Here is a 23,846-nt window from a genome sequence, read left to right as displayed (position 1 = left end):
CATAAATTATAATCAGGGGTATATCGGTTTAATAGTGTTGATTATCTTGACCCACATTTAAACTGAATGAAACGTGAATATTGTTTGTAATTCTGGTTTAAGTTGGGGTTTACAAAATGCAATCTGATATGGGCAAGTTCAAGTTTTTTTGTGGGATATAATGGGAGACAAATGAAGCGCGTCTAAAAGAGTATTTCAGTATCTATGGCCAGTTTTTGGATGTTGTGAACATGAAGGATCACATCACTGGCTGGTCTCGTGTTAAACGCGGTTTTAAAAAATAAAATGTGCATTACAAGTTATTAGATCAGGTTTAACTTTTGATCTGGTTCCGAATATGCAGATTTTAAGATTTAGGAGGATATAAAAGGTTATTGAAGGCTTTAATCGGAAAATTCTGTTTGGCTGTGGTTGGTTTAAATGGACGGTTGTTACACAGAGGCTGTGATGAATTATCAAAATAAAGCCAATCTGTCGCCATGGCGTGGCAGATATGGAGGATGGCAGGTGCAAGCACCTACAACCCCTATTGCAGCCTTGGTGGCTTCTGGCTTGGTCCTTTCGTTTTCTCTTAACCTGATTAATCTGTTGACTGTTGCCTTTGCTATTTTAGTTGGCGATGATGTTGTAGGTCAGATCATTGTTTGACGTTGGATCATAGAGGATGGCAGGTGCATTTTTATATGCTTGCAACCTATGGTGCAGCCATGATAGCTTGAGACCTTTGTCTGAGCCTTACCGTGCTGGTATTCATCGACGGTATTCAATCTTGATTCCGATAAATACATTAGTTATATACTATTTCGTTTTTTATTTGATTTTCAGTTTCAATGTATTTGCTAGATTGTTCGTTTCTTAGAGATGTGTATGTCGTTGATGTTGAACAAAATAAAGCCAATACGTCGCCATGGCATGGCAGATATGGAGGATGGCAGGTTAGCACCTACAACCCCTATTGCAGCTTTGGTGGCTTCTGGCTTGGTCCTTTCTTTTTCTCTTAAACTGATTAAACCGTTGACTGTTGCCTTCGCTATTTTAGTTGGCGATGATGTTCTAGGTCTGATCATTGTTTGACATGGCATCATAGAGGATGGCAGGTGCATTTTTATATGCTTGCAACCTATGGTGCAGCTATGATAGCTTGAGACCTTTGTTTGAGCCTTACCGTGCTGGTATTCATAGACGGTATTTATGCTTGATTCCGATAAACCCATCAGTTATATACTATTTCGTTTTTTTTATTTGATTTTCAGTTTCAATGGCTTTGTTAGATTGTTCGTTTCTTAGAGTTGTGTATGTGGTCGATGTTGAACAATTTTTTTTTTTTGTGATTTTTGGTTTTAAATTCTTTGTCCATTTATTGTGAGTTGTTGATGTTACTGATTTTCATAGCCGATTAGGGTTTTAACTCAATTGTACAATTTCTTTTTCATGGTCTCTAATTGTCCATTTTGATGTTTGGTTTATTTTTTTTTCTGTTATTTAGGGTATTAAAATCTTTGTTCATGTATTGTTATTTGTTCATGTATTGTTATTTGTTGATGTTACTGTTGTTTGTAGCCTATTAGGTGTTTAATTCCTTTGTACTTTTTCTTTCGTATGGTCTGTAATAGTCAATGGTTTTGCTGATGGAGTGTATGTAATGTTGTCGAGCTGTCAGTGATGTTGTCTAAGTTATTGTTCTTTGTTGATCAGAGGTTTTTGTTGATTTTTCTTTCAAACAAAATAAACTTTTTGATTTTTATTGATTTCTGTAGATCCGATCATATTTATCGAAGTTACTAATTTTTGTTGATTTTTTTTTTTCATGTGAATCCCTAACTCCGTCATAACGAGCTGAATCCCACCATTCGTCAAGCAACAGAGGTTAGTTAAATCTTATACTTTTAATCCCACCATATTATTTTTTAAAGTTTATTATATATAATTTTATATTTAGGCTTTCTGTTTAGATTTTTTAATTAATAATATATTTTGATTGTTTTTTGTGTTATGGTTTTTTTTAATTAATAATTTATTTAATTTATTTTAATTGATATTGATTTTATTGCAGTTTACTTAATTTATGAAATTTAATTTCTTTTTTAAAACCGTTTTTTTCTATAAACAGAGTAATGTTTTTATGCTTAATTTATGAATTTGATAATATAAATATGTTTCTTTAATTAGACATTTTTTCTATAATTAGGTTGCTGTTATATTATTTAAAAAATATAGTTACTTCCTTTGTAGGTATGGTTCCAAATAACTCTTGATCTTCACTCCAATCTTCTTCCAAGAATACCATCGGTTTCCATATAACAATGATGTTCTTTAGTGGATCTACATATATAGATGCTTTTACATTCTTCACCGTCTTCATCTACATTTGAAACTTATTGAATCGATTTCTGAATTTCACATATCCCTCTACAAATCTGTAAGTTGTTTTTCTTAAATTCCTTCTTTAATAATGGTATCCCTCTACACGATTTTTTATTATGATGTATCATAATGGTTATATCATCGGTTGCCTCCATTTAATATAGATTTCTTAATAAAAGATACTTTTGATGAGGTTTGTTATATATAGATTGTTATTATAACATGTCGTTCACATTGTTTTTTATGTTGTTATTTATAATTTTTTAAATCATTCATCTGATGTGGTTTGTTTATGTAACCTGTTTTTTTAGATATTTCATATGGCAGAAAGTTCATCAAGGTATTTTTTGTTCATTTTGTTAGTTTATGTAACATTTCATATGTAGTATCTGTGTTTTTTTTTCATGTTTTTTTGGTTTTTTTTTATCACACTAACATTAACATGTTACACTTTATTAACATCGAATTTTTTTTAATCAGTTTCAGAGGACCCTGGTTCTGTAGGCTAATGAATGTAGTAGATGAAGTTATTCTGGTAAATGATAAATGATTACATAAGTTATTTTTGTTATTTTATTTTTCTTATTATTAAATACAGTTTATTATTATTGAATAGTTTATATATTTTCATTGTAATTATAATTAACTTTGCAATTTTTTATTTTATTAGTCCATTCCAGATTATGTTGCGGTCAAATTGTGGGGTGTAGATAAAGGCCCTACAAATGTTATTATACACATTGAAGATGGCCGATTATTTAATGTATCTTTAAACGCTGCTAAAGGAAAGTTATTCTTTTTTCATGGTTGGTCCAATGTTGTAGAACATTTGCGACTAACCAAAGGCTGTTTGGTAGTATTTAATTTGTACTACGTTTAAATTAACATATTTCGTTGATGGGGTTAGTCGTGGCTCTTTCTGGACGTATCTGCTCCCTCCATCATCTAATTTTTATGTAAGATAAATTCTATTTTTTATTTTTCTTAATGTGTTGATGTATTAATTTACTTATATTAAAACTAATTTGTTTTTTTCTTTTTTTTTTATTATTCTCACAGGTCATTCCTGAATGTATCCTGCCAAAATATTATGATTATTCATCAAATGATGTAATCTCTACTGTACTTTTAGATAACAAAACGTTTAACGTTGTCATTGAAACGTCTGACGGTAAAGTCGGTTTTACTGTTGGTATTGACGTAATTGTCAATCAGTTACAGTTGAAGGCTGGTTGTTTTTTGTTATTTACGAAAGCTTTTGGTAATTTTTTCCATTTAAAAATTTTTGGAAAAAATGGTGTTGAAATGAATTTTCCTGATGTAGATGTCGATGAGGTAAGTTACATTTTGGTACTTAAATATATATTTTATATATGTTAATTTAATACATGTTATATATTTATTTTGCAGGCTGACGTTGCACCTATCGATGCTGAAAATGAAGTTGATGAACAAATACCTGGTGGTGTTCGTCGTTTTGTTCGTACTGCTTGTGAACGTTATTTTGTAAGTTTTAATATCATTTTACAAACCACTAAAAAACAAGTGTTACTATTTTTTGTTACTTAATAAACATTCTTCTTTTAGTTTCATATTTATTATTAATTTTATTTTTTACAACAATACAAAGGATTGCTGATCCTGTATCACGGATGGCTAGACTTGATGAAGGTTTGAAAGATATCACCGTTAGGCTTATGCATCTAGATCCCCCACAACAATTTACTAACGGTACCAGACGTGAAAGAAAAACCGACGGAGGTTTTCGATACGCGTTAACCAGGTGGAAGAAGTTTATGAAAACAACTCGAATTAACGTCCTTGACAGGGTTCATTATTCTTTTGATGAAAATGAGCAGGTGTTGAGTGTTGAACTGGTTGTACCTTACGTTAGGTGTAGTCATTAGTTATATGACATTTAGGTCATGTGTTTTGCCTTTCATATGGTAGATATCAACATTTTATATGGTTTTTTTGGTTTATGACATTCGTTATGGTTTTCAATTTCAATTTATTACATTTTTTGCATCTCTTAATTGTGCTTTTAACCGCTCATTTGTTATTAGTTGAAAGTTTAATCTATATGTTAAGTAGTCATTTATTAAATTATATAAATCCTTAATTGATATATCTCTTTTACTATAGTGTTGTTATTATTATAAGATAGTATCGGATGCGATGGAAGTTGTTTTTAAGGTATCTTATTGATAATTTCTATATTGTGTATTGGCTTTGTTAGATATTTAGATTAGAGCACTTTATGTTGTGGTAAATTGGATTAGAGGAGGTAGTTTTTTTGTTTTGCATATTTCTAAAATTATCATTTTTTGTTTTTATAAATGTTCATGATGCTTGAAGGGAATAATATTAGTCAGTAGTTAATCAACTTCAGTGAATGTTGCAGTCGATACTCCCTGCAGAAGGAAGAATGCCACCTAGGATAGGTAATATTGGCACATGACATGTATAGCAAACAAACTTATTGAACATGGGGCTATTATCACTTATATAGTGTCATATTTGCAGGTATTTCTATTTCTTTGTTTTTTTTTTTGTTTTTTTTTTTGACATTTTCACTTATCATTCATGTTTTTGAAATAAATCATAGCATTTGGTTAAATCTCAAAATGATTCCTTTTTATCATGGTGACAGTGAATGGGTAGAGTGGCATACCTGTCTACTTGCAAGTACAGATTATGCTTCAAGCTGTCTTGATCTCTTTGGAGGCGGATAAGTGGCTTTGGGAGGTATGAACAACAGAAATGATATATTTAGGGAAAACGTGGTTGAAAGATGATAACCCAACAGTTAAGGATCTCATTCTACAACTTCGATAAATTAGAGGGTTTTTTTCAAATAATGCTTACTAGATGTTTGAAGACCGACAAATGTCCAAAGAAGCAACACTGTGGGCATTTGTCCAAAGAACGACAAATGTTCACAGTGCTACTTATTTGGACATTTGTCGGTCTTCAAACATTTCGGAAGCATTATTTGAAAACACGCCTGCATTTATCGGAGCTGTAAAATGAGATCCTTCACTGTTGGGTTATCATCTTTCAATCCCATTTTCCCTAAATTTATCGATTTTGTTTTTTATGCAGAGATGTAATGAAATGATTCCTTTCAATTGAATAGACGGTCACTTGCATCCTCTCGAAGGGTTATGGAGTGCTTTATTGAAATCTTTTGTGTTTTATATTAAAATGCTGAAGTTGTTATTGAAATATTATAAGTAAATAATACGGTTTTGGATGAAGCCACGCATCGCGCGGACTATAACCCCTATAATATAAAATGAATCGATTAGGCTAATAGAATTGAATTCTTACATTTTAGTAGGACATCTCGTAACAGGATATAAATATAAATATAAATGTTATGATAAAGCCTTTAGTTTAATATTTGACTAATGAATATAAGAGAAAAAAAAAAAAAGCATGTAAAAGACTAATATTTGAATAAAGAATAAAAGAGAAAAAAAAGCAAGTAAAGAAATTTGTGAATTAGGTTGGAGGAATAGAGCTTGCGTCCCATTTGTTTCAAAAGACAAAAGCAATCCAATGGACCAGTTTCCAATCTGTTGAGCTTAAGCACGTACAAATGCATATATAATTTCAAATGGCAGATAAAAATATAGGATATATAATGCACTCGGGGACTAATCTTCTCCAATCTCACAATTATCATCACCTCTTGAAGAGGTATGGTCCCAACTCCCAAATCTTTGCCTACATGGCAAGGACCACGTCACTTTTCCATCCTACAAGGCGCACACATCAGCAAACGAATCCAGAAGCTTCTAGAAGCTTCTGGAATGTGGCAACGTGGCACCGAAGATGCTCCCTCCGACAAAAAGGACAAACGTGTCACCACTCATCAAGCGCCACGTAGGCCTGTAACAAATCAAGGAGCAGGACTGACATCAGCAGTACGACATTTCCAGCATGAGCAAATGTAGGTGCGCCACGTGTACCACTAGCCTGACCACAGCAGAGGAGACCAAGAGGATATTCCCCTTGGTCGGACAGCTGGCGCCCTGTAACAGCTGGCAACACTGCTCCTCCCTCTTCCATCGCCCGGCTATAAATAGGACCCTTCATCATTCAGGTTGAATCATCTTATCCTCTACACTCTCACACTCAACACACACTGTTTTATCCCTCTCAGAACAGTACTTATTCTCACGCCGGAGCCTGGTTAAGAGGGAAACTCCTATATTCCCGTCTTGACGAGATTAACGGTGTTGCTGTTTTGCAGGATCATAGCCTTTTCACGAGTAGAGAAAGAGATTGAACCCACAGAAGAGACAATCCTACAGATTAGCCTCAGTGTTAACCTGTGTTTCATCATTGGCGCCCACCGTAGGGCTCGAACCCATGACCACAAGGTTAAGAGCCTAATTTCACTAATTTCACCATCTTCTTGTAACCATAATTTCACTAATTTCACCATCTTCTTCAACTGAAAACCCTAAATTATTCGATTCAACTCTCACAACTTCATATCCACTCTTCGAATCATCAACATCAAACCGCCACACGATTGTCTCTCTTTTTCTTTCTTTTACGTGCACACCAACAAACACAAACCCTAAATTTTGAAAACTGCAACCAAAACATGTTAGTGACGATATTATGATTTTAAACATGTTATTAAATATATTATTCCAAAATCCGTATGTAAAATAGAAGTTAATGCTCCCACTGTATCTTCTAGCATCGTAGTTGAAAATCTTGCTACAATTGCTCTTGGGTACTTATTCCATGATATTACACTAACTAGAATTCTTATAGCTTTGGTATACGACTAATAATACCACTTTGGGACATTATTTGATCACATACCTCACCTTAAACCCTTACGAAGTTTCATCCATGGAAAATATTGTTCACATTTTCAAATCCAATAATCGACATCTTTCCCACAAACCCATGGAATTTACCTTTCCCCAATTGGTGCATTTTGTCTTTCTTTTTTATGTAAGTTATTCTAAGTGCATCTTTGGGAAAGCCATAGAGTTGTTCGAATTCCGCACTAAGCCTTCCAACGTTAACAAAATGTATGTAAACCTCAAACGACTGCTCCACTCGTTCTAATGCTACATCTAATCTTAGAAGAGCTTTTCATGGTCTTTAATGTTTTTTTCCAACTCCTAGTTTCTTGTTGCCATTGTCGCGGTTTCCATGATGTTGGTAGAATCTCACACTGATCGAGCTTCCGGAGGTCAAACCACATTGATGTCAATGATAATATTGAAAGAGAATTTCAGGAACAAAGAGATTGCTTAACAAATCGATACCCGTATTATTCATTTTAGTGAAACTAATATCGTGATTTTAACCAACTAAAGTAGGATACTTACAATTAACATTGAAATCATGATAAATTTCAAAAGAATAATTTCGCATCATTCGATACCCTGAATAGATAAACAATTAAACACACCGATTTTTGTTTAAGTTTGACACTCACTCATAGTTTAAGGACTAAATGCATACTTTACACAACGGATAAACCGTCACCATGTCCCCAACCACCAGTTTCGGAAACTGCAAATAATGAACGCTCTCCTCCTCCCTCCACCGTCCGCCACCACAACCACCACCACACACTTCCTCCGCCACCGCAACATCTCCAATCCGCCCCTCTCTACAGCCTCCTACAAACACTCACCTTTCCGTTCATCCATCACCTCACTCTCTTTATCAGAAGATGACGTCATCACTCAACACGACGACGACGTCATTTCACCCTACGTTAACCGCCGCTACGACTTCTCTCCTCTCCTCCACTTCCTCTCCACATCCGGCGACTCAACCGAGTCACAAATCACTGAGTCACAACTCGCCGGGTCATACCGATCAGTTCCGGCTTCTCTCTGGCATTACCTTCTCAAAACCCTAGCAACTTCATCTTCTTCACCGGACTCAGTTTCAACAGTCTACGCGCTCGTTGATTGGCTCCACAGGCACAAATTATGCTTCTCGTATGAATTTCTCTACTCGATTTTGATCCACGCGCTCGGACGCTCCGAGATGCTGTACGAAGCGTTTTTGCTTTCGCAGAACCACGCGCTCACTCCGTTAACTTACAACGTTCTCATCGGCGCGTGCGCGCGTAACGATGATTTAGAAAAAGCGGTTATTCTGATGAACAGAATGCGTGCGGAAGGTTACCAGTCAGATTTTGTTAATTATAGTTTAATTATTCAATCGCTTGTACGGAATAATCAAATAGATTCTGGATTGTTGAACAAGTTATATGATGAAATGGTTTCAGATGCTGTTGAGTTAGATATAGAGTTGTTGAATAATGTTGTTTTAGGTTTTACAAAAGCAGGTGATGTTGATAGAGCTATGCATTTTTTAGGTGTGATTCAGGGGAACGGATTGACACCAAAGGTTTCGACTGTTGTTTCTATTGTATCATTGTTGGGGAGTTTGGGGAGAGTTGAGGAAGCGGAAGCGGTTTTTGAAGAGATTAGTGATGGCGGATTGAAACCGAGGACTAGGGCTTATAACGCGGTGTTGAAAGCGTATGTTAATAACGGTAGTTTAAAGGATGCGGAGTGGGTAGTGGATGAGATGGAGAGGAATGGGGTTTCACCGGATGAGTATACGTATAGTCTTTTGATAGAGGCGTATGGGAATGCTGGTAGGTGGGAGAGTGCGAGGATTGTGTTGAAGGAAATGGAGGTGAATAATGTGAAGCCGAATTCGTATGTGTTTAGTAGGATTTTGGTCGCGTATCGCGATAGAGGCGAGTGGCAAAGATTGTTTCAAGTTTTGAAGGAGATGCAGGCGTGTGGTGTGAAACCGGAACGACAGTTTTACAATGTGATGATTGATACGTTTGGGAAGTATAATTGTCTTGATAATGCGATGGCGGTGTTGGAACGGATGAGAGATGAAGGGATTGAGCCTGATACGGTTACGTGGAACACGATTATAGATTGTCATTGTAAATCTGGACAGCATGATAAAGCAGAGGAACTGTTCGATGAAATGCAGCAGAGTGGGTGTTCGCCTTGTGTTGCTACGTATAATATAATGATTAACTCATTTGGAGAACAGGAAAGGTGGGAGGGAGTGAGGGGCTTGTTAAGAAAGATGAAAAGTCAGGGCTTGCAGCCTAATGTGATAACTTATACGACGTTAGTTGATATATATGGTCGGTCAGGGAGGTTCATGGATGCCACTGAATGCTTAGAGGATATGAAATCTGCTGGTTTGAAACCAACATCAACGATTTATAATGCTCTGATTAATGCCTATGCTCAGAGGGTAATTTTATCATCTACTTTTGTTAACTCTCTTTATTTATAAAATGAACATGAATAAACAACTTCTCATATTGAAATTTGTTTATTGAGCAGGGTCTATCTGAGGAAGCACTGAATGCATTTAGGGTCATGAGAAGTGATGGTTTGAAACCTAGTAATTTAGCTCTTAATGCATTAATAAATGCTTTCTGTGAAGATAGGAGAGACGTTGAAGCCTTCGCAATTTTACGTTCAATGAAAGAAAATGTAAGCGTCTTCAAAAACCTCATTTGAGCTCTTTCCTAATTGTGGTTATACAAATGAATGAATGTTAATATGTGATTTCCCAACTACAGGACCTGAAACCGGATGTTGTCACATACACCACTCTTATGAAAGCTTTGATTCGTGTGGAGAAATTTGATGAGGTATGGAATCTGTACATCTACTCTAACTAGAACCATTATTTTAATATATACATGTATTTAATTTAATTTCCAAGAAATAATTAATAACTATATAAATTAAATATATTTAATATGTCCCAAAATAAGTGTAACTTCTTGAATATTGTATACTGTTATTTTTTGGGCAAGATTACCTTCTTGACCGTTGGGAATCAATAAAAAGCAGCTTTGATGTCGATAGGTCTTTAAATAAAACCAATGTACTTCCAATTGAATTTTTTGTGGAAGGAAAATAGTGTTTGCAAAATATTTTATAGCAAATTTGGAGCTCTTGTTTGACTCTGAAAAGTCAAAGGTGTTATTCTTATTTGAACATGAAGTATATGACATACTCCTATCACATGAAAGAAAGTTACAACTTACAACTATTTCCATTTTGAGCAGTCAGTCGAAACCGAAATGTTTCCCTTTTCAGTTTTTGCAAATTTATAATCAGGAATGATCTGTTTGCCTATTATCATTCTCCTACCAGCTTTAGTCGGAATTTTAGAGGGCATTTTAAGCACGTTTCCAGTACCCTTCTCTGAAAAGGTGTTAAATTTCAGGTCCCGGCCGTTTATGAAGAAATGATATTGTCTGGGTGCACCCCAGACCGCAAAGCTAGAGCTAAGCTACGGTCTGCACTGAAGTATATGAGACAAAGACTGAAATCAGAGTTCCATACCACGGCAAAGTACTGATATCATCATTCACCAACCACCCACAACACCCTGGTAAACCATGGTCCACCAACATCGGGTGGGTGGTCCGTTTGTTGCTCAATTGGGTTTGAAATTATCCACTATGAGCTTGTTTACTTTTGTAGCATACTTGCACATATCAGAATTATGTTCACCAGGTAGACCTTGTTCTTACTTGTAAATGTTATCTGTTAAAAAGTCAAAGGGTCAAACAAGAAAATACAACAAACTGGGAGCAGCAGATACAAAATTCACATGGGATTCTTAATTTATTTAAATTGCTAAGGTAGAAGCATACACAAGTACGTGTAATGGACTCATTCTTTGGATAATTTGTGCATATGCATGTTGCAGGTGATAATTTTTTAACTGGAAATATCAGGTTGAAATTTATGTATTTGACTTTGTGTATATATGGTGAATTTACATACAACCATAGTTTATTTTTACTAGGATTGAATAAATTCGAAGGATATATCTTGAATTATCACAATGTGGCATTTCACTTTATGTCATTTATGGTTCTTTGTTTCTAGCATATAATTGGCAAGAAACGATGATACCATCATGTTATCACAATACAATTGGTCATATTTAACACCATATATGATTCTCATTGAACTACTCATATAAATACAATTACATGGGAAAACTAAAAAGTGAATTTTGTGTAACTAGTCTAATAATGATTATAGAGATTATGTCACTCCCTTGTAAATATGATGAATATAGGATGAATGGACATTTTGGTCCTAAAACACAAACTTTCATCCCTTTTATTTTCTTAAAATACAACAAAAAAAATCTTCTACATAAAAAAACTTGTATAAAAAAGTCTTCACTAAAAATACAACATAAAAAATCTAGTAAAAAAATCAAGCAGAAAACAACTTGTATAAAACATAAAAAATTCAGCACAAAAATGTTATACAACATAGAAATACAACACAATTTTTTTGGGTTTTTAAGTTGTCATATTTTGTATAGCAATATGATACTAAAATTAATGATTAAAATATGTTTGATTTTATGGTGCAATTTAAAAAAAAGTGTTGTATGAAAAAGTCATGAACATTTAAAAAATAAGGGAAATGCATCATTGCTACATGCGTAATTGTATCTATGTTTTGATATAAATTTTATTTAAACCAACTGGGGTTAACTTTTTACTCTTTTCTTTAAATTCAACGTGGTGTTCCTTAACACTCACTTTCACACAATGTAATTTTGTATCACAACTTTTATTCATTTTTTTTCTTGGTCGATATAACGAGTGCCGGTATCGTAACAAATAAACCGACATCCACCAAATTCCTGTTTCGTGATACCAGGGAATCCCACTACTTATTATGAAAAAGATATAAACTTGACTATCATAAAATTTTCTTTTGAACATCAATTTTTAACCACCCTTGCATTTTTTTTTTTAAATTTAAACCCAAACAACTTTCATGTGTGACAAATATCATACCGCTATGCTTCACCATCATAATTATATTGAAGTATAAATAATTATTTTCGTATTTTCTTTATACTCACAATTTAAAATCATACCGCTATGCTTCGCTATCGTAATTATATGGAGTATAAATATAAATAATTATTTTTGTATTTTCTTTATATTTAAACAACTTAAAAACAAAAAGGAAGTTATTTGTTTGACGTAAGTACCCTTGACCTTACTTCCCGGGTGTGGAGAGGTTTGAATTGGGGGTATTGCTCGACACATATAACAGGTGTTGGTTTCATCAGTCCATACCAAAAAACGTGGGGCGTGGAAGGGGCGTGGCTAGGCTGGCGTTGCCATGTGACACCTAATTTTTAACTAGTCGAACGGTCATCTACAACCAGCCAACCATTGACAGACACGTCATCCACACCAACGCCCCACGCCAAGCAGATAACGCCACCCAAACGCCAACCCAGGGTGTTGTACCCCGCGTTAAAGGCCAAGAACGCCCACACCCACCGGTCTAAGGGGCTGTTTGGTAGCCTCTGAATGGTCATTAAGAGGCTACCTCTTAATGGAACCATTAAGAATTTTACCAGTGAAAAGGTAGAAGAATGTGACATGTGATGATTTACCATTCAGAGTTACCTCTTAACCATTCAGACTTGAGATTACCACGTATTTATTCAGAGGTTTTAAACCAATAAGAGGTAGGATCTGAATGGTCGAGGCTACCAAACAACCCCTAAATAAACCCAATCGCTGCACTCTCCATTTTCAAAACACTGCAACCCTTGCCGCCGATCACCACAAATTTCTAGAGAGAGAGTCAGATAATCCGGCCAGAATGAGTCGGAGCTTAGGGATTCCGGTGAAGCTGCTGCACGAGGCCGCCGGACACATAGTCACCGTCGAACTCAAGAGCGGCGAAGTTTACAGAGGCAGCATGATTGAATGCGAAGACAACTGGAATTGTCAATTAGAAAACATCACCTTCACTGCTAAGGTTTCTACTCCATTCCTCATTTTTATGCAATTATAGTTTCTGTTTTTATTCGTTCGTTAACTACTTGATGATGTAAACCCTAACTGTTAGTGAGTAGATCTGCAACTGCAACAACCACATTTATATGATTTTTGATAAAGATTTGGTCATAATTGAACACTGAATTACTTTTTTGTGTGTTTGTAAACCCTAAACCCTAAAAATAGTTATAGGAATGTGCTTGTTAGTTGTTAGGGCTCTTTGTTAGCACTAGGCTTCCAAACGAACCGAACAAACACGAAAGACGGTATGTTCGTGTTCATTCATTTAACTTTTACCAACATAAATGAACGAACATAAACGGACGTTCAATACATGTGCTCATGTTCATTCTTTTAATTAAATGAACAAAAAAATTGTTCATCTTTATGCTTTTATTAGATAACTGACTTCGCACACATGAATAGGGATGTTTGTTTGATAATGGTGGTTTAGACAATAGCACCAATTTAGTGGAAGTTTAAACTTAATTTTGTTATGGAATTAAATTGTTTTTCTTGAACGTTTGAAACAACTGTAGTGTAATGTAGTTCTGCATGTCTGCAGGATGGGAAGGTGGCTCAGCTTGAACATGTGTTTATTCGGGGCAGCAAAGTCAGGTGTGTATTTGTTCTTTGAGATTAGCTATTGGGCGTTTTTTGAGGAAATACTAAGGCATCTTAGGTAGTACTGTTTTGTTTATATAGTTATTATATGTTCTAGTTATCTTCTTGGGTTTAAAAAGCGCGGGCCTCAGGGACTTGAGTCAGTGCCTCATGCACATTTGGGTCAAAATTGATATGTAAATACAACCAAAGGATGAAGAAATTATGAATGGTTTACTAGATAAAAAGGCTGATATTTAAAAGATATGAGTGAGATGTAGCTTTTGGTTGTACATAGAGGCATACAGCAAAACCTTGCGTATGTGTAGCTCATGCCTCATGCTTTTCTAAACCAAGGTTATCATTAGAAAGTATGATCCAAAAGCCAGAGTTTAACGACAATTTACGTTTTCAGAAAACCAAAATTACTGTACCACTTTTGTAAACACTAGCTACACTGTACATGTGGGTTTCTAAAAGTCTGTCCAAAATGTACAACGAGGGGATTGGTTAACTATTTTCTATCAATCAACTTTTGTCAACCGTTTGGAACAGTCAAACTAGTCATTTAGAAAAGTCATTGGATCCAATACTTAATACTCGTATGTACACGTAATCTAACAGCAACACTTGACATTGTATTCTATATATGCCACTTACACATTGTTCTTTCTTACACTAGAATGATGCACTCACCTAATTAAGTTGAGCTTATCAAATCTTTGCAGGTTCATGATCATACCAGACATGCTTAAGAACGCCCCAATGTTCAAACGTTTAGAAGCTAGAATTAAGGTACCATCTTTGAGTCCCTCAAGTCCTCAACGTGTTATGTGTGAATGTTTTTATAGATAAGCATATATCTCTAATTCATACAATTTTGTTTTCTTGTAGGGGAAAGGTTCATCACTTGGTGTTGGTCGGGGCCGTGCTGTTGCTATGCGAGCTCGGGTAAGTATTACAATTACTTTTCACAATATTACTTGAAACAGATTTCAAGTCAAAGCCCATGACTAGAGGGTGTAGGTAACAGTCAAAACTGGTTTTATGGAAACGTGTACAAAACTGGTTCGGTCTGGGCTAATCCACAAACATGTTAGTGTTCTTTTTTTGGTACATTTTTCTTTATAATTAGTTAATGAGTTAGTTATAACTTATAAGTAGAAAAGCAGTATTATCACTTTAGTATTCTTGATCTTGGAATAAAAACAACCTAGGAAATTTCATGCATAAAAAATAGACTTAAGATGACCTTTGACACGTTCTTTGTTAATGAAAGTTTTGACTTGATCTGTTTGAGACCCAAACCGACCCATTCATAAGTAAACATGTTGAAATTCGTACACATCATAATCCCAATCTTTGTTGCTCACAAAGCTGGATTCATGTTGGATCCATCCAGCTGGATTCGTATCTTGTGATTCTATATTTTTATCAAAGATCTGCTATTATGTGTCATTTACGTGTCAGAGTTGTTATTAGTTTCCTTCATAAAGGGAAACTGTTAATCCTCTTGAACTAGTCCCAACTAATGTTTCTGTTGGTTGACTGGACAGCGTCATAACTAATTTGATAAAATATTTACAATTTTGGTGTAGATTTGCAATATAACTTGTGTTTTGGTGTAGATTTGTAATTTTAATACAAGCACTTAAATAAATAAAATATCCATCCGGCCTGAGTAGTAAATGAAGGAGATTTTGAGGAGAATCTATCTCATTGAAAACATTTGAAGTGATGGTGATTTGCTGCTATGCAGGCGCAGGCTGCTGGTCGTGGAGCTGCGGGTCCTGGTAGAGGGAGGTGATATCTTTGTTAATCATGATCATCACTGGATCCTAGTAATCATTTGCATTTAGGTTTTTGTTTTTGATTTGTAAGATTAAGATTGATGTTTGATATAAGTTCTATCTAAGCATATGTTCTGAATGTGGAGTTGATGTACCAAGGGGATAGTCTGCAAAGGGCAGGTTTGGTGATTTTCGTCGTTCAAAAAAATGTGGATTTGATGGAAGCTCAAAGATGTTTTAAAGCTTGTATGTCAACTCAACTTATTTTTAAGGCAAATTGGATTTAAATAATCCCAACTTTCTCAATTTGGCCGATAATAATTCCAACTCAGTTATTGGCCGATAATAATCAGAACTGGTCCATTTTTGGCCGATAATAGTCTGGGTTAAAAATAGCTTAACGGAGTTAAGTTTTTTTTTCCGAATTACAAACTGATGTTTTAGAGCTTTTGATTAGAACGAGGATACGAGTTGATTGATGTAAAATTTACATCGAACTACTGCCCCAAACGACGAAAACGGTGTTTCAATTCGGGTGTTTAAACTTCTAATTAACAAAAATCAAGTCGTTTGAAGCATCGTTTCGATGTAAGTTTTTCATAAATCGACTTGTATCCTCGTTCTGATCAAAATCCATAAAACATTCGTTTGTAATTCGGAAAAAAGCTTAACTCCGTTAAGCTATTTTTAACGGTGGACTATTATCGACAAAAAAGTGGACCAGTTCGGATTATTAGTGGTCAATAACTGAGTTGTGATTATTATCGGCCAAATTGAGAAAACTGGGATTATTTAAATCTAATTTGCCTATTTTTAAAAACACTTAGGGGCTGTTTGGTAGCCTCTTAATGACCATTCAGATGCTACCTCTTAATGGTTTAAAACCTCTGAATGAATAAGAGGTAACCTCAAGTCTGAATGGTTAAGAGGTAACCTCTGAATGGTAAATCATCACATGTCACATTCTTCTACCTTCTCATTGGTAAAATTTGTTTGGTTCCATTAAGAGGTAGCCTCTTAATGACCATTCAGAGGCTACCAAACAGCCCCTTCTAGTTTAATCATCGTTGTTTTTATTCTTTTAGTTTTACTTATTTTACAGTCGTAATAATAAGATACATTGTAGTGACTCAAGAGAGAAATGAAAGTTAAAAAAATGTATTTGAATAGATAAATGTAACTTTACATTTTATTTCACAATTTTAAGTAATAAGTCATTTTGCTGATAAAAACTATACACAAATTTATGATTTATATTTGTTCGATATTCAACCCGTGTAATATACGGGTTTATAAGCTAGTATAATATATATAAAGTTACTGAATCATAAAAACAATGTAGTTGTTTAATCAAGAGTAAATTACAAGTTTTCTCCTTTATGTTTACACCAAATTGCTGGCGGTGTCCTTTGCCTTTAAAATTGACGGGTTTTGTACTTAATGTTTCAAAATCTTGTACGATATGTTCTTTGAGCCTAACTTAGTTTATTTTTTTGTTAAATCTGTTCACCCAGGGGTATTTTAGTCTTTTTACCCCATTTATTTAATATCGTTTTAAAAAATAAAACAAAATAATTTGTAACTCTACCTATCTTCAACATCAATCTACCTGCAACACCCCTAACACCACCTCCCACCACCGCCTAACCCACCTTCACCATCCAGAACCCACCACTCCGGCCACTACCACCTTCAACGCCCCTAAAACCACCTCCACCACCGCAAACCCACCCTCACCATCTACAACCCACCACCATACACATCCCACCGCTGCCACCAATCATCACCATCGCACCCACCCACTACCGTACACCTCCGACCACTGCCACCCATCATCATTATTGCACCAACACAATTGACCTCCATACACCTTCCACCGCCGCTAAACCCACCACAATCCACCACCGTACACCTCCCACCACCACCAAAACCACCACTCCGTCCACCACCACCTGCAACACCCCTAACACCACCTCCACCACCGCAAACCCACCTTCACCATCCACAACCCACCACCGTACACATCCTTCACCGCCACCCATCATCACCATCGTACCCACCCATCAACGTACGCCTCCCACCACCGCTAAACACACCACAATTCACCACCCAACACCGTACATCTTCCCCTACCGCTAAACCCACCACTCTGGCAGTGGTTTTTTATAGAGAGAATGTGGAGAGCTTAGAGAGATAGAAGAAAGAGGGAGAGAAAGTTAGAGAGAGAGAGAGATAGAGGAAAGACGGAGAGAAAGTTAGAGTGTGTGTGAGAGAGAGGGAGTGCAGAAGAAAGAGGTAAAAATCTTTTTTATTTTTACAAAACAGTCCCTATATATATATTATTTACATACTAACCCCTCGAATGGTCTAATGACAAGAATGCTCTCATGTGCATGACACATGACTAGATTTAATAATAATAATAATAATAATAATAAACTGGATTAGGCTCGAAGGACATACCATGCAAGATTTTGAAACATTAAGTACAAAACTCGTCAATTTTAAAGGCAAAGAACACCGCCTGCAATTTGGTGTAAACATAAAAGACAAAACTTGTAATTACTCTTTAATCAATCTTGAGTAAATTACTTTTTGAGTCCCTTTATTTTAGTGGTTTTAACCACTTGAGGTCAAAATCAAAAAGTTTAACATTTCAAGTTCCTAACCGCTCATTTTATAACGTTTTGAGTCCCTGTATTTTAGTGGTTTTAACCACTTGAGTCCAAAATCAAAAGTACAAGTGTTAAAAATTGGACTGAGAACGTTATAAAATAAGCGATTAAAGACTCAAAACGTTAAACTTTTTAATTTTGGATTCAAGTAGTTAAAACCACCAAAATATTGGGAGTGAAAAAGTAATTTACTCATCAATCTTAACTGAAATGTCATATGGGTTGATTTCGATAAACGGGTCAAGGTGCTACTAGGAGTGTGTAATGTGTGTTCTATATTAATGAGAAAAAGATATGTACACAGTGCAAAGTCGTTTTAAATAAATTGCAAAGAAAAAAATGACGTGATATGAAAGGCTTTCTAACAAGTTTACCACGTTATTTCTAAATTCCAAGATATTATACACAAATAAAGCTATAGGGGGTATGGTATAGTAGAAAGTGATTTTTCTGTAACTATTTAGAGCTCCGCATATGTATTTTATGTGGAGGGTATATGCAGTGGCGGACCCAGGAATTTTTCCATGGGGGTGCGAAACATTTTTAAAAATTTTAGGCCCTTAGGTATATAAGTAAAAATCGGTTCGTATCGGGTCGGGTCGGGTCATGTAAAATAAACGAACATCAAACTAAATTTATATAATCATCAAAAACATGTCAAACCTTGTTACAAACATAATTAAAACGTCGACGCCCTACGGGTTTTCATTTTTTGAAATCTATCCAAAACTAATTTCTTAAGCAATTCTTTCTTTATATAACATAAGTTCATCGCTCCATAACATAATGTTTCAATTTTAACTTTCAACTATTCAAGCCCTAGAAATCATAACGTAAGTTGTAATCACCCTAAAAATATATAAACAACATAATCACCCTAAAAATCATCTAAACAACCATAAACAGCGTCAAAACACATAAAATTTCAAACCTATTTAACAACTTTATTACCCTTTTTTCTCCTATAATATCAACCAAAATCGTCAAAATAACAAAGAAACTTACCCGTGTTCGGATTCCGGTTAAATTTGGTGTCAAACGACGGTGGTATGGTGGCTGATTCCGGTGGTTGCCGGCTGCTGGACTGTTGTCGCTGGGTGATGTTGTTCGTTGGCAGTGCAGGGACGCAAGAGAGAGAGAGAGAGAGGGAGAGAATTTCTAAAGGTTTTGGGCTTTAATTATTTTATTATAGTTTGAAATATTGTTGGGTGGTTAATGGGCTAAGACTTAGTGGGCTAGCTAGTTAGGAATTATAAGTGGGTAAAGGTATGGGTATTTGGGTTTAAAATATAAATTGATAACACTTTTTACCTAAGGGGTGCAGACGAAAAACTTCAAGGTTGCGGTCGAAAAATTCCAAGGGGTGCGGACGAAAAATTCCAAGGGGTCCGGACGGGATTTTCGAAGGAATTTAGCACTAATTTTTTTTCCCCGGGGGTGCGCCCGCCCACCTTGGGTTGACTTTAGGTCCGCCCTTGGGTATATGCATCCGCATTGGGTTTCAGACTTATTGCTCTAATGGTTTGGACACACCATTATAATCACATAACACACATCGTTCTGCACTGGGCCTAGACCACTTGAACACATCATTGTACGTTAGACACGTTATTGTAATTTGTTTAAATGCACCATTGTAATTAGTTTACCAATATAGTTGGAATTAAACAATTTAGACGTGAAATTATATCATCAAGCAACACAGATCTTTTTTCTGTTTGACCAGAATTTACTAAAATCTCAAACTTATAACATAAATTTTTGAATATATTTCAACTATATAAAAGTTACTCGGTTTTAAAATAACTGATAAAACGAAAGCAAAGCTCAAAAGAACACATATACGTATAATCTCCTTTCCCCTTAAGTCATTTTAAGATTTTAAACTTTCCTTTCAAATATAATTATTCCATCGTCTTAATTTTAATTGTTAAAAATGAGAACAATGGTTTAAAAACACGTAATACATACTGATAAGTCGTAATCATGAGAAATGTTAAAAAAAACATTTCTCATGATTACGACTTATTAGTTGTTAGTTATAGTTATTATTATTATTATTTTCTTGAAGGGCACATAGTTGTAAACCTCACTAGAAAAGTTGCTTGTTTGTAATCCATCACTTATGCTCTCGTGGTGCGTAGGCTTAGGTTCTCATCCCCATTTGTGCCACTTTAGTGGATTATGCAATGATTGATAGAGCCTAGCCTCCTTGCGGAGGTGTCAGGTTCTCTCCTGAGTCCACCCGGGTTTTCGTCCCAAAGAGTGTTCAACTATTGTAGTGGCACAATGGCTGTCAAGTGGTAGTCGACGGTATTGTTTCTCGGAGAAGCGCTTAAGCTAAACTCTGAAGCCAACGTGAGCCCTCGTCCCACACCGTCCCCCTCCCCCTCGTCGCGGCGCAAACGACACCACCAGGCCGGTGGAGACGAGCCAGCTGATTGGTTTGTGCTCTCTCTCTCCTTTATTATATATTGGTTTTTATTATAAGTTGGGTAGTGTTCCACACCCTTAGGTAGTCTCCAAAGGAATGATCCTTCACCCAATGTGACGTGACGCCTACGTAACGGATAGACCTAAAAGGACTACCCAAACCACACCCTATGCTCTAAGAATCTATCCAAAGTTGACAATTAAAAAACAGAAATGAATAAAATAAAAAAAGGAAGGTGACCTAAGCAGCGAGGCAGCTTTTTGTTGGAGCCAAACCTTGTTTCAAAACCCCAATTGCGCCGTCTCTCTTTCTTTCGGATCCACTCAATTCAATTCAATGCTATAAAATAAACGGTAATAATTCTTCAACCTCTTCTATATTTATTTACTTCAATTAACCGATCAATTCAATTCAAATCCAAATCATATTGTTACCGGAGTTCGATTCACAGATTCATTTGATTTGAATTTTGATGTGCTTTCTACTTGTTTCTGATTTTATGCATTACTGAATTATGAGCCAAATCTCATTTCTATTTACTTGATTTCGTAAATTGATTTGACTTTCATTTTCGATCGTCTCGTTACATCTTATTCATTTTGTTGTTAATTTTTAGATAGGGTTAGTAGTAATTGATTCTTGTTTGGTTGCTTGATTAATAAGTTTCATGTTACAAACCTAATTTTGCTGTTAGTTAGATCTTGGTTTTAAGTGCACAAAAGCCATAGGGTAGGTGCAAATAAATTTTTAATTTTTTTATATATTTTCTAGCATCATCTACCCGATATTTAGACACAAATACGCTTTATATATGTTTTAATATTGAAATTACATACACTTACAACCTGAAAAGCATGCTGTACAACAACTTGCTGCACAAAACTATGGAAAATACATAGGGCGTGCGCCTCAGGGTCAGTTTTTTTTGGCCAAAAAACGCGTCTCAGCTGCGCTTCTTGTTTGTGTAGGCTGAGGTGATAGGGTTGTCCCTTAGGCCACCTCAGGCGCGCTTTTTAAACCCAGAGTTAGATAGGGTTAGTAACTGATTACCGTTGGTAGCTTGATTTTATAAATCGACATTGCGTTTGATGTTAAATTTTACAGTTACAGTATGTATGCATTGTTTGGGATAATTTCTAAGTCTGTTTCAGTAGTGCATAGCGATTTCTTAGTTCTAACGAAAGAAAAAAACAGTTTGATGTTGTTGACTTTCTAGTCTTAACCAGACATGATAGTAAAAAAATAAAATTATTGTGTCTAAAATTCTAAATTGCCATTTTATTGATGAAATTAATATTGTCACTAGGTCAGTTAAACACTTTGGTGGATATTTTGTTTACGAAGATCTCGAAATGATCAACTCTGAGATTAACACAACTGATCTCGGGACTAATGTACCCGGCACAACCGCATTTCACAAACAGCCGGTTTTCGCAGCCAAAAAAGTAGCACTAAGAGAGGTGCAGCAGAACAATAATAACAACATAACGCGCGACATCCATTCGGAACGTTTACTTCCAGTCGACGGACAACTGTTTGCAGACGCATCTAAAACATGCGGTGCTAAAAGGGCTACACCCGACTATGCGCCATCTCCTATCTTGACCAATAATCTCGCACATGAGCGTTTTAATCTCCTGCATAGTAAACATGAAGGATACCATGGGAAAAACGTTGGTTATTCTCAATCTGCAAGTGTACCTCATATAAAACAAGAAATGAGCCAGATTAATGGGAATAATATGCGTTACGGTTCTTTAGTGGTGCCGAACCAAATGGCTTCGAAGGTGTCTGTTTCTCGGTTTAAAGAGTATAATGAGGAACAGAGGACTGACCGATTGGTAAATTTGCAGAATTTTATCAATCAATGTGATGGGTCAGAGTATAAGGATAATATTCAATGTATATATTCTTGATTCCCTTTTTTTTAAATGGATTACTACCGAACATAAGACGTTTAATAATTTATGAATCTATTTTGATCTGATGATTCTTATGATCTTACAGTGCTCTTGCGTTTATCGCCTTTGGAGCTTAGTAGACACGCAGTTGAGTTAGAGAAAAGAGCGATTCAGTTAACCATAGAAGAAGGTATGTTCTTGCAGCATAGAACTCAAAATTTGGTTGCCTCGTATATTATTTGTATTTGGTTCCGACTGTTTTTTGGTTGCAGGAAAAGAAATGCAACGAATGCAAGCGCTAAATATCTTGGGGAAGTCTTCAATAACCAGAAATTCAATGCCAATAACACAACACATCCAACACAAGAACTGAATTCTAAGGCTGCTGCAGATAGGTAAATTTGACTTTGCCATGTCACACTTTTCGTATTAGTTTTTTCTTTATTTTAAAGTTTTTGTATCTTATGAAAATGAATTTATGCATTATGTAATACTAGTTTTACTCTTTTTTAATAGAATTTTTCAGTTTTTTTATGTTTAGCTTGAGAACTCTTTTGAAATGATAATTCATTTGCACTTGTCACAGGTTTGTTACATTGTCAGTTTAGAAATCCTTTATTGTAATCTAATGACTTGTTTTTAAAGTAACATGGGTTAAATCCCCAACACTGAAAAGTTTTATGTGGTTAAGTTAGTTAGTTTGGACCTGCTCTGAGTGGGCCGCTCGATGAGTTTGATTTATCTATCACGTGATGAGCTTGAGGCTTGAGGCGGTTTTAACATGAACCGGTTGGGATTGTTGCGATTTAACCCTTCTATATATGTTCATTTTCGTTTCAAAAAAAGAAATATATGTTCATTTTAGATGAAAATCATTGAGACTTGGGCCCATATGAAGAAGCGGTAAGTTGGGTAATGCTCTCTTTATAGTCATTAGTTGGCCCAATTATAAATGTTAGGGCCACCACCTTTGGACTTTGATCTCTTTTGTCATTATTCTGAGCAAAGGAAGTAAATAAATGTAATCAAAAGACCAATTATAAAGGTAGAAGACATCTAAGGACTAAGATGAAAGATAATGATAGGCTTTAGAGTCACATTCTAAGTTCATCTACGAGTTTTGTTTATATATATAGACTTATGACGTTCAACGAATGAAGGTGTGCCACACGGACATGATTTAACATATCA

The 23,846-nt window shown here is 35.5% G+C and overlaps 3 protein-coding genes across 4 annotated transcripts; all 3 read left to right on the top strand.

The window, feature by feature from the left end:
• Window positions 1-7,854: 7,854 nt before the first annotated feature.
• On the top strand, window positions 7,855-11,223 carry LOC110894749 (pentatricopeptide repeat-containing protein At5g42310, chloroplastic). The gene is made up of 4 exons (XM_022141982.2): window positions 7,855-9,651; window positions 9,744-9,896; window positions 9,986-10,057; window positions 10,642-11,223. Exons 1-4 carry the CDS (start codon window positions 7,927-7,929, stop codon window positions 10,774-10,776), a joined length of 2,085 nt encoding a protein of 694 aa, XP_021997674.1. The 5' UTR covers window positions 7,855-7,926; the 3' UTR covers window positions 10,777-11,223.
• Window positions 11,224-12,965: 1,742 nt separating this feature from the next.
• Window positions 12,966-15,869, top strand: LOC110894747 (small nuclear ribonucleoprotein SmD3b). The gene is made up of 5 exons (XM_022141981.2): window positions 12,966-13,232; window positions 13,818-13,870; window positions 14,584-14,650; window positions 14,750-14,806; window positions 15,615-15,869. Exons 1-5 carry the CDS (start codon window positions 13,074-13,076, stop codon window positions 15,660-15,662), a joined length of 384 nt encoding a protein of 127 aa, XP_021997673.1. The 5' UTR covers window positions 12,966-13,073; the 3' UTR covers window positions 15,663-15,869.
• A 5,105-nt stretch (window positions 15,870-20,974) lies between these two features.
• LOC110894746 lies at window positions 20,975-23,195 on the top strand. Of its 2 annotated transcripts, none has more exons than XM_022141980.2 (4): window positions 20,975-21,107; window positions 22,066-22,656; window positions 22,762-22,845; window positions 22,928-23,195. In XM_022141980.2, exons 2-4 carry the CDS (start codon window positions 22,107-22,109, stop codon window positions 23,026-23,028), a joined length of 735 nt encoding a protein of 244 aa, XP_021997672.1. In that variant the 5' UTR covers window positions 20,975-21,107; window positions 22,066-22,106; the 3' UTR covers window positions 23,029-23,195. The 2 variants fall into 2 exon arrangements, with proteins under 2 accessions (XP_021997672.1, XP_021997671.1); XM_022141979.2 differs by having other exon boundaries at window positions 22,061-22,656.
• Window positions 23,196-23,846: the final 651 nt, after the last annotated feature.

This window comes from Helianthus annuus, chromosome 12 (assembly GCF_002127325.2).
Source record: "Helianthus annuus cultivar XRQ/B chromosome 12, HanXRQr2.0-SUNRISE, whole genome shotgun sequence".
In the NCBI taxonomy this organism is placed as follows: domain Eukaryota; kingdom Viridiplantae; phylum Streptophyta; class Magnoliopsida; order Asterales; family Asteraceae; genus Helianthus; species Helianthus annuus.
Note: the sequence above shows the minus strand (reverse complement) of the source record. Positions and strands in the feature narration are given on the sequence as shown.

Excerpts from the sequence above, each read along its gene's own strand:
- LOC110894749 (XM_022141982.2), top strand. The coding sequence starts at position 7,927 with ATGAACGCTCTCCTCCTCCCTCCACCGTCCGCCACCACAACCACCACC. Across the intron at positions 9,897-9,985 it reads TACGTTCAATGAAAGAAAAT|GACCTGAAACCGGATGTTGT; the intron begins GTAAGCGTCTTC and ends TCCCAACTACAG. Across the intron at positions 10,058-10,641 it reads GTGTGGAGAAATTTGATGAG|GTCCCGGCCGTTTATGAAGA; the intron begins GTATGGAATCTG and ends GTTAAATTTCAG.
- LOC110894747 (XM_022141981.2), top strand. The coding sequence starts at position 13,074 with ATGAGTCGGAGCTTAGGGATTCCGGTGAAGCTGCTGCACGAGGCCGCC. Across the intron at positions 13,233-13,817 it reads ACATCACCTTCACTGCTAAG|GATGGGAAGGTGGCTCAGCT; the intron begins GTTTCTACTCCA and ends GCATGTCTGCAG. Across the intron at positions 14,807-15,614 it reads CTGTTGCTATGCGAGCTCGG|GCGCAGGCTGCTGGTCGTGG; the intron begins GTAAGTATTACA and ends GCTGCTATGCAG.
- LOC110894746 (XM_022141980.2), top strand. The coding sequence starts at position 22,107 with ATGATCAACTCTGAGATTAACACAACTGATCTCGGGACTAATGTACCC. Across the intron at positions 22,657-22,761 it reads GTATAAGGATAATATTCAAT|TGCTCTTGCGTTTATCGCCT; the intron begins GTATATATTCTT and ends ATGATCTTACAG. Across the intron at positions 22,846-22,927 it reads TCAGTTAACCATAGAAGAAG|GAAAAGAAATGCAACGAATG; the intron begins GTATGTTCTTGC and ends TTTTGGTTGCAG.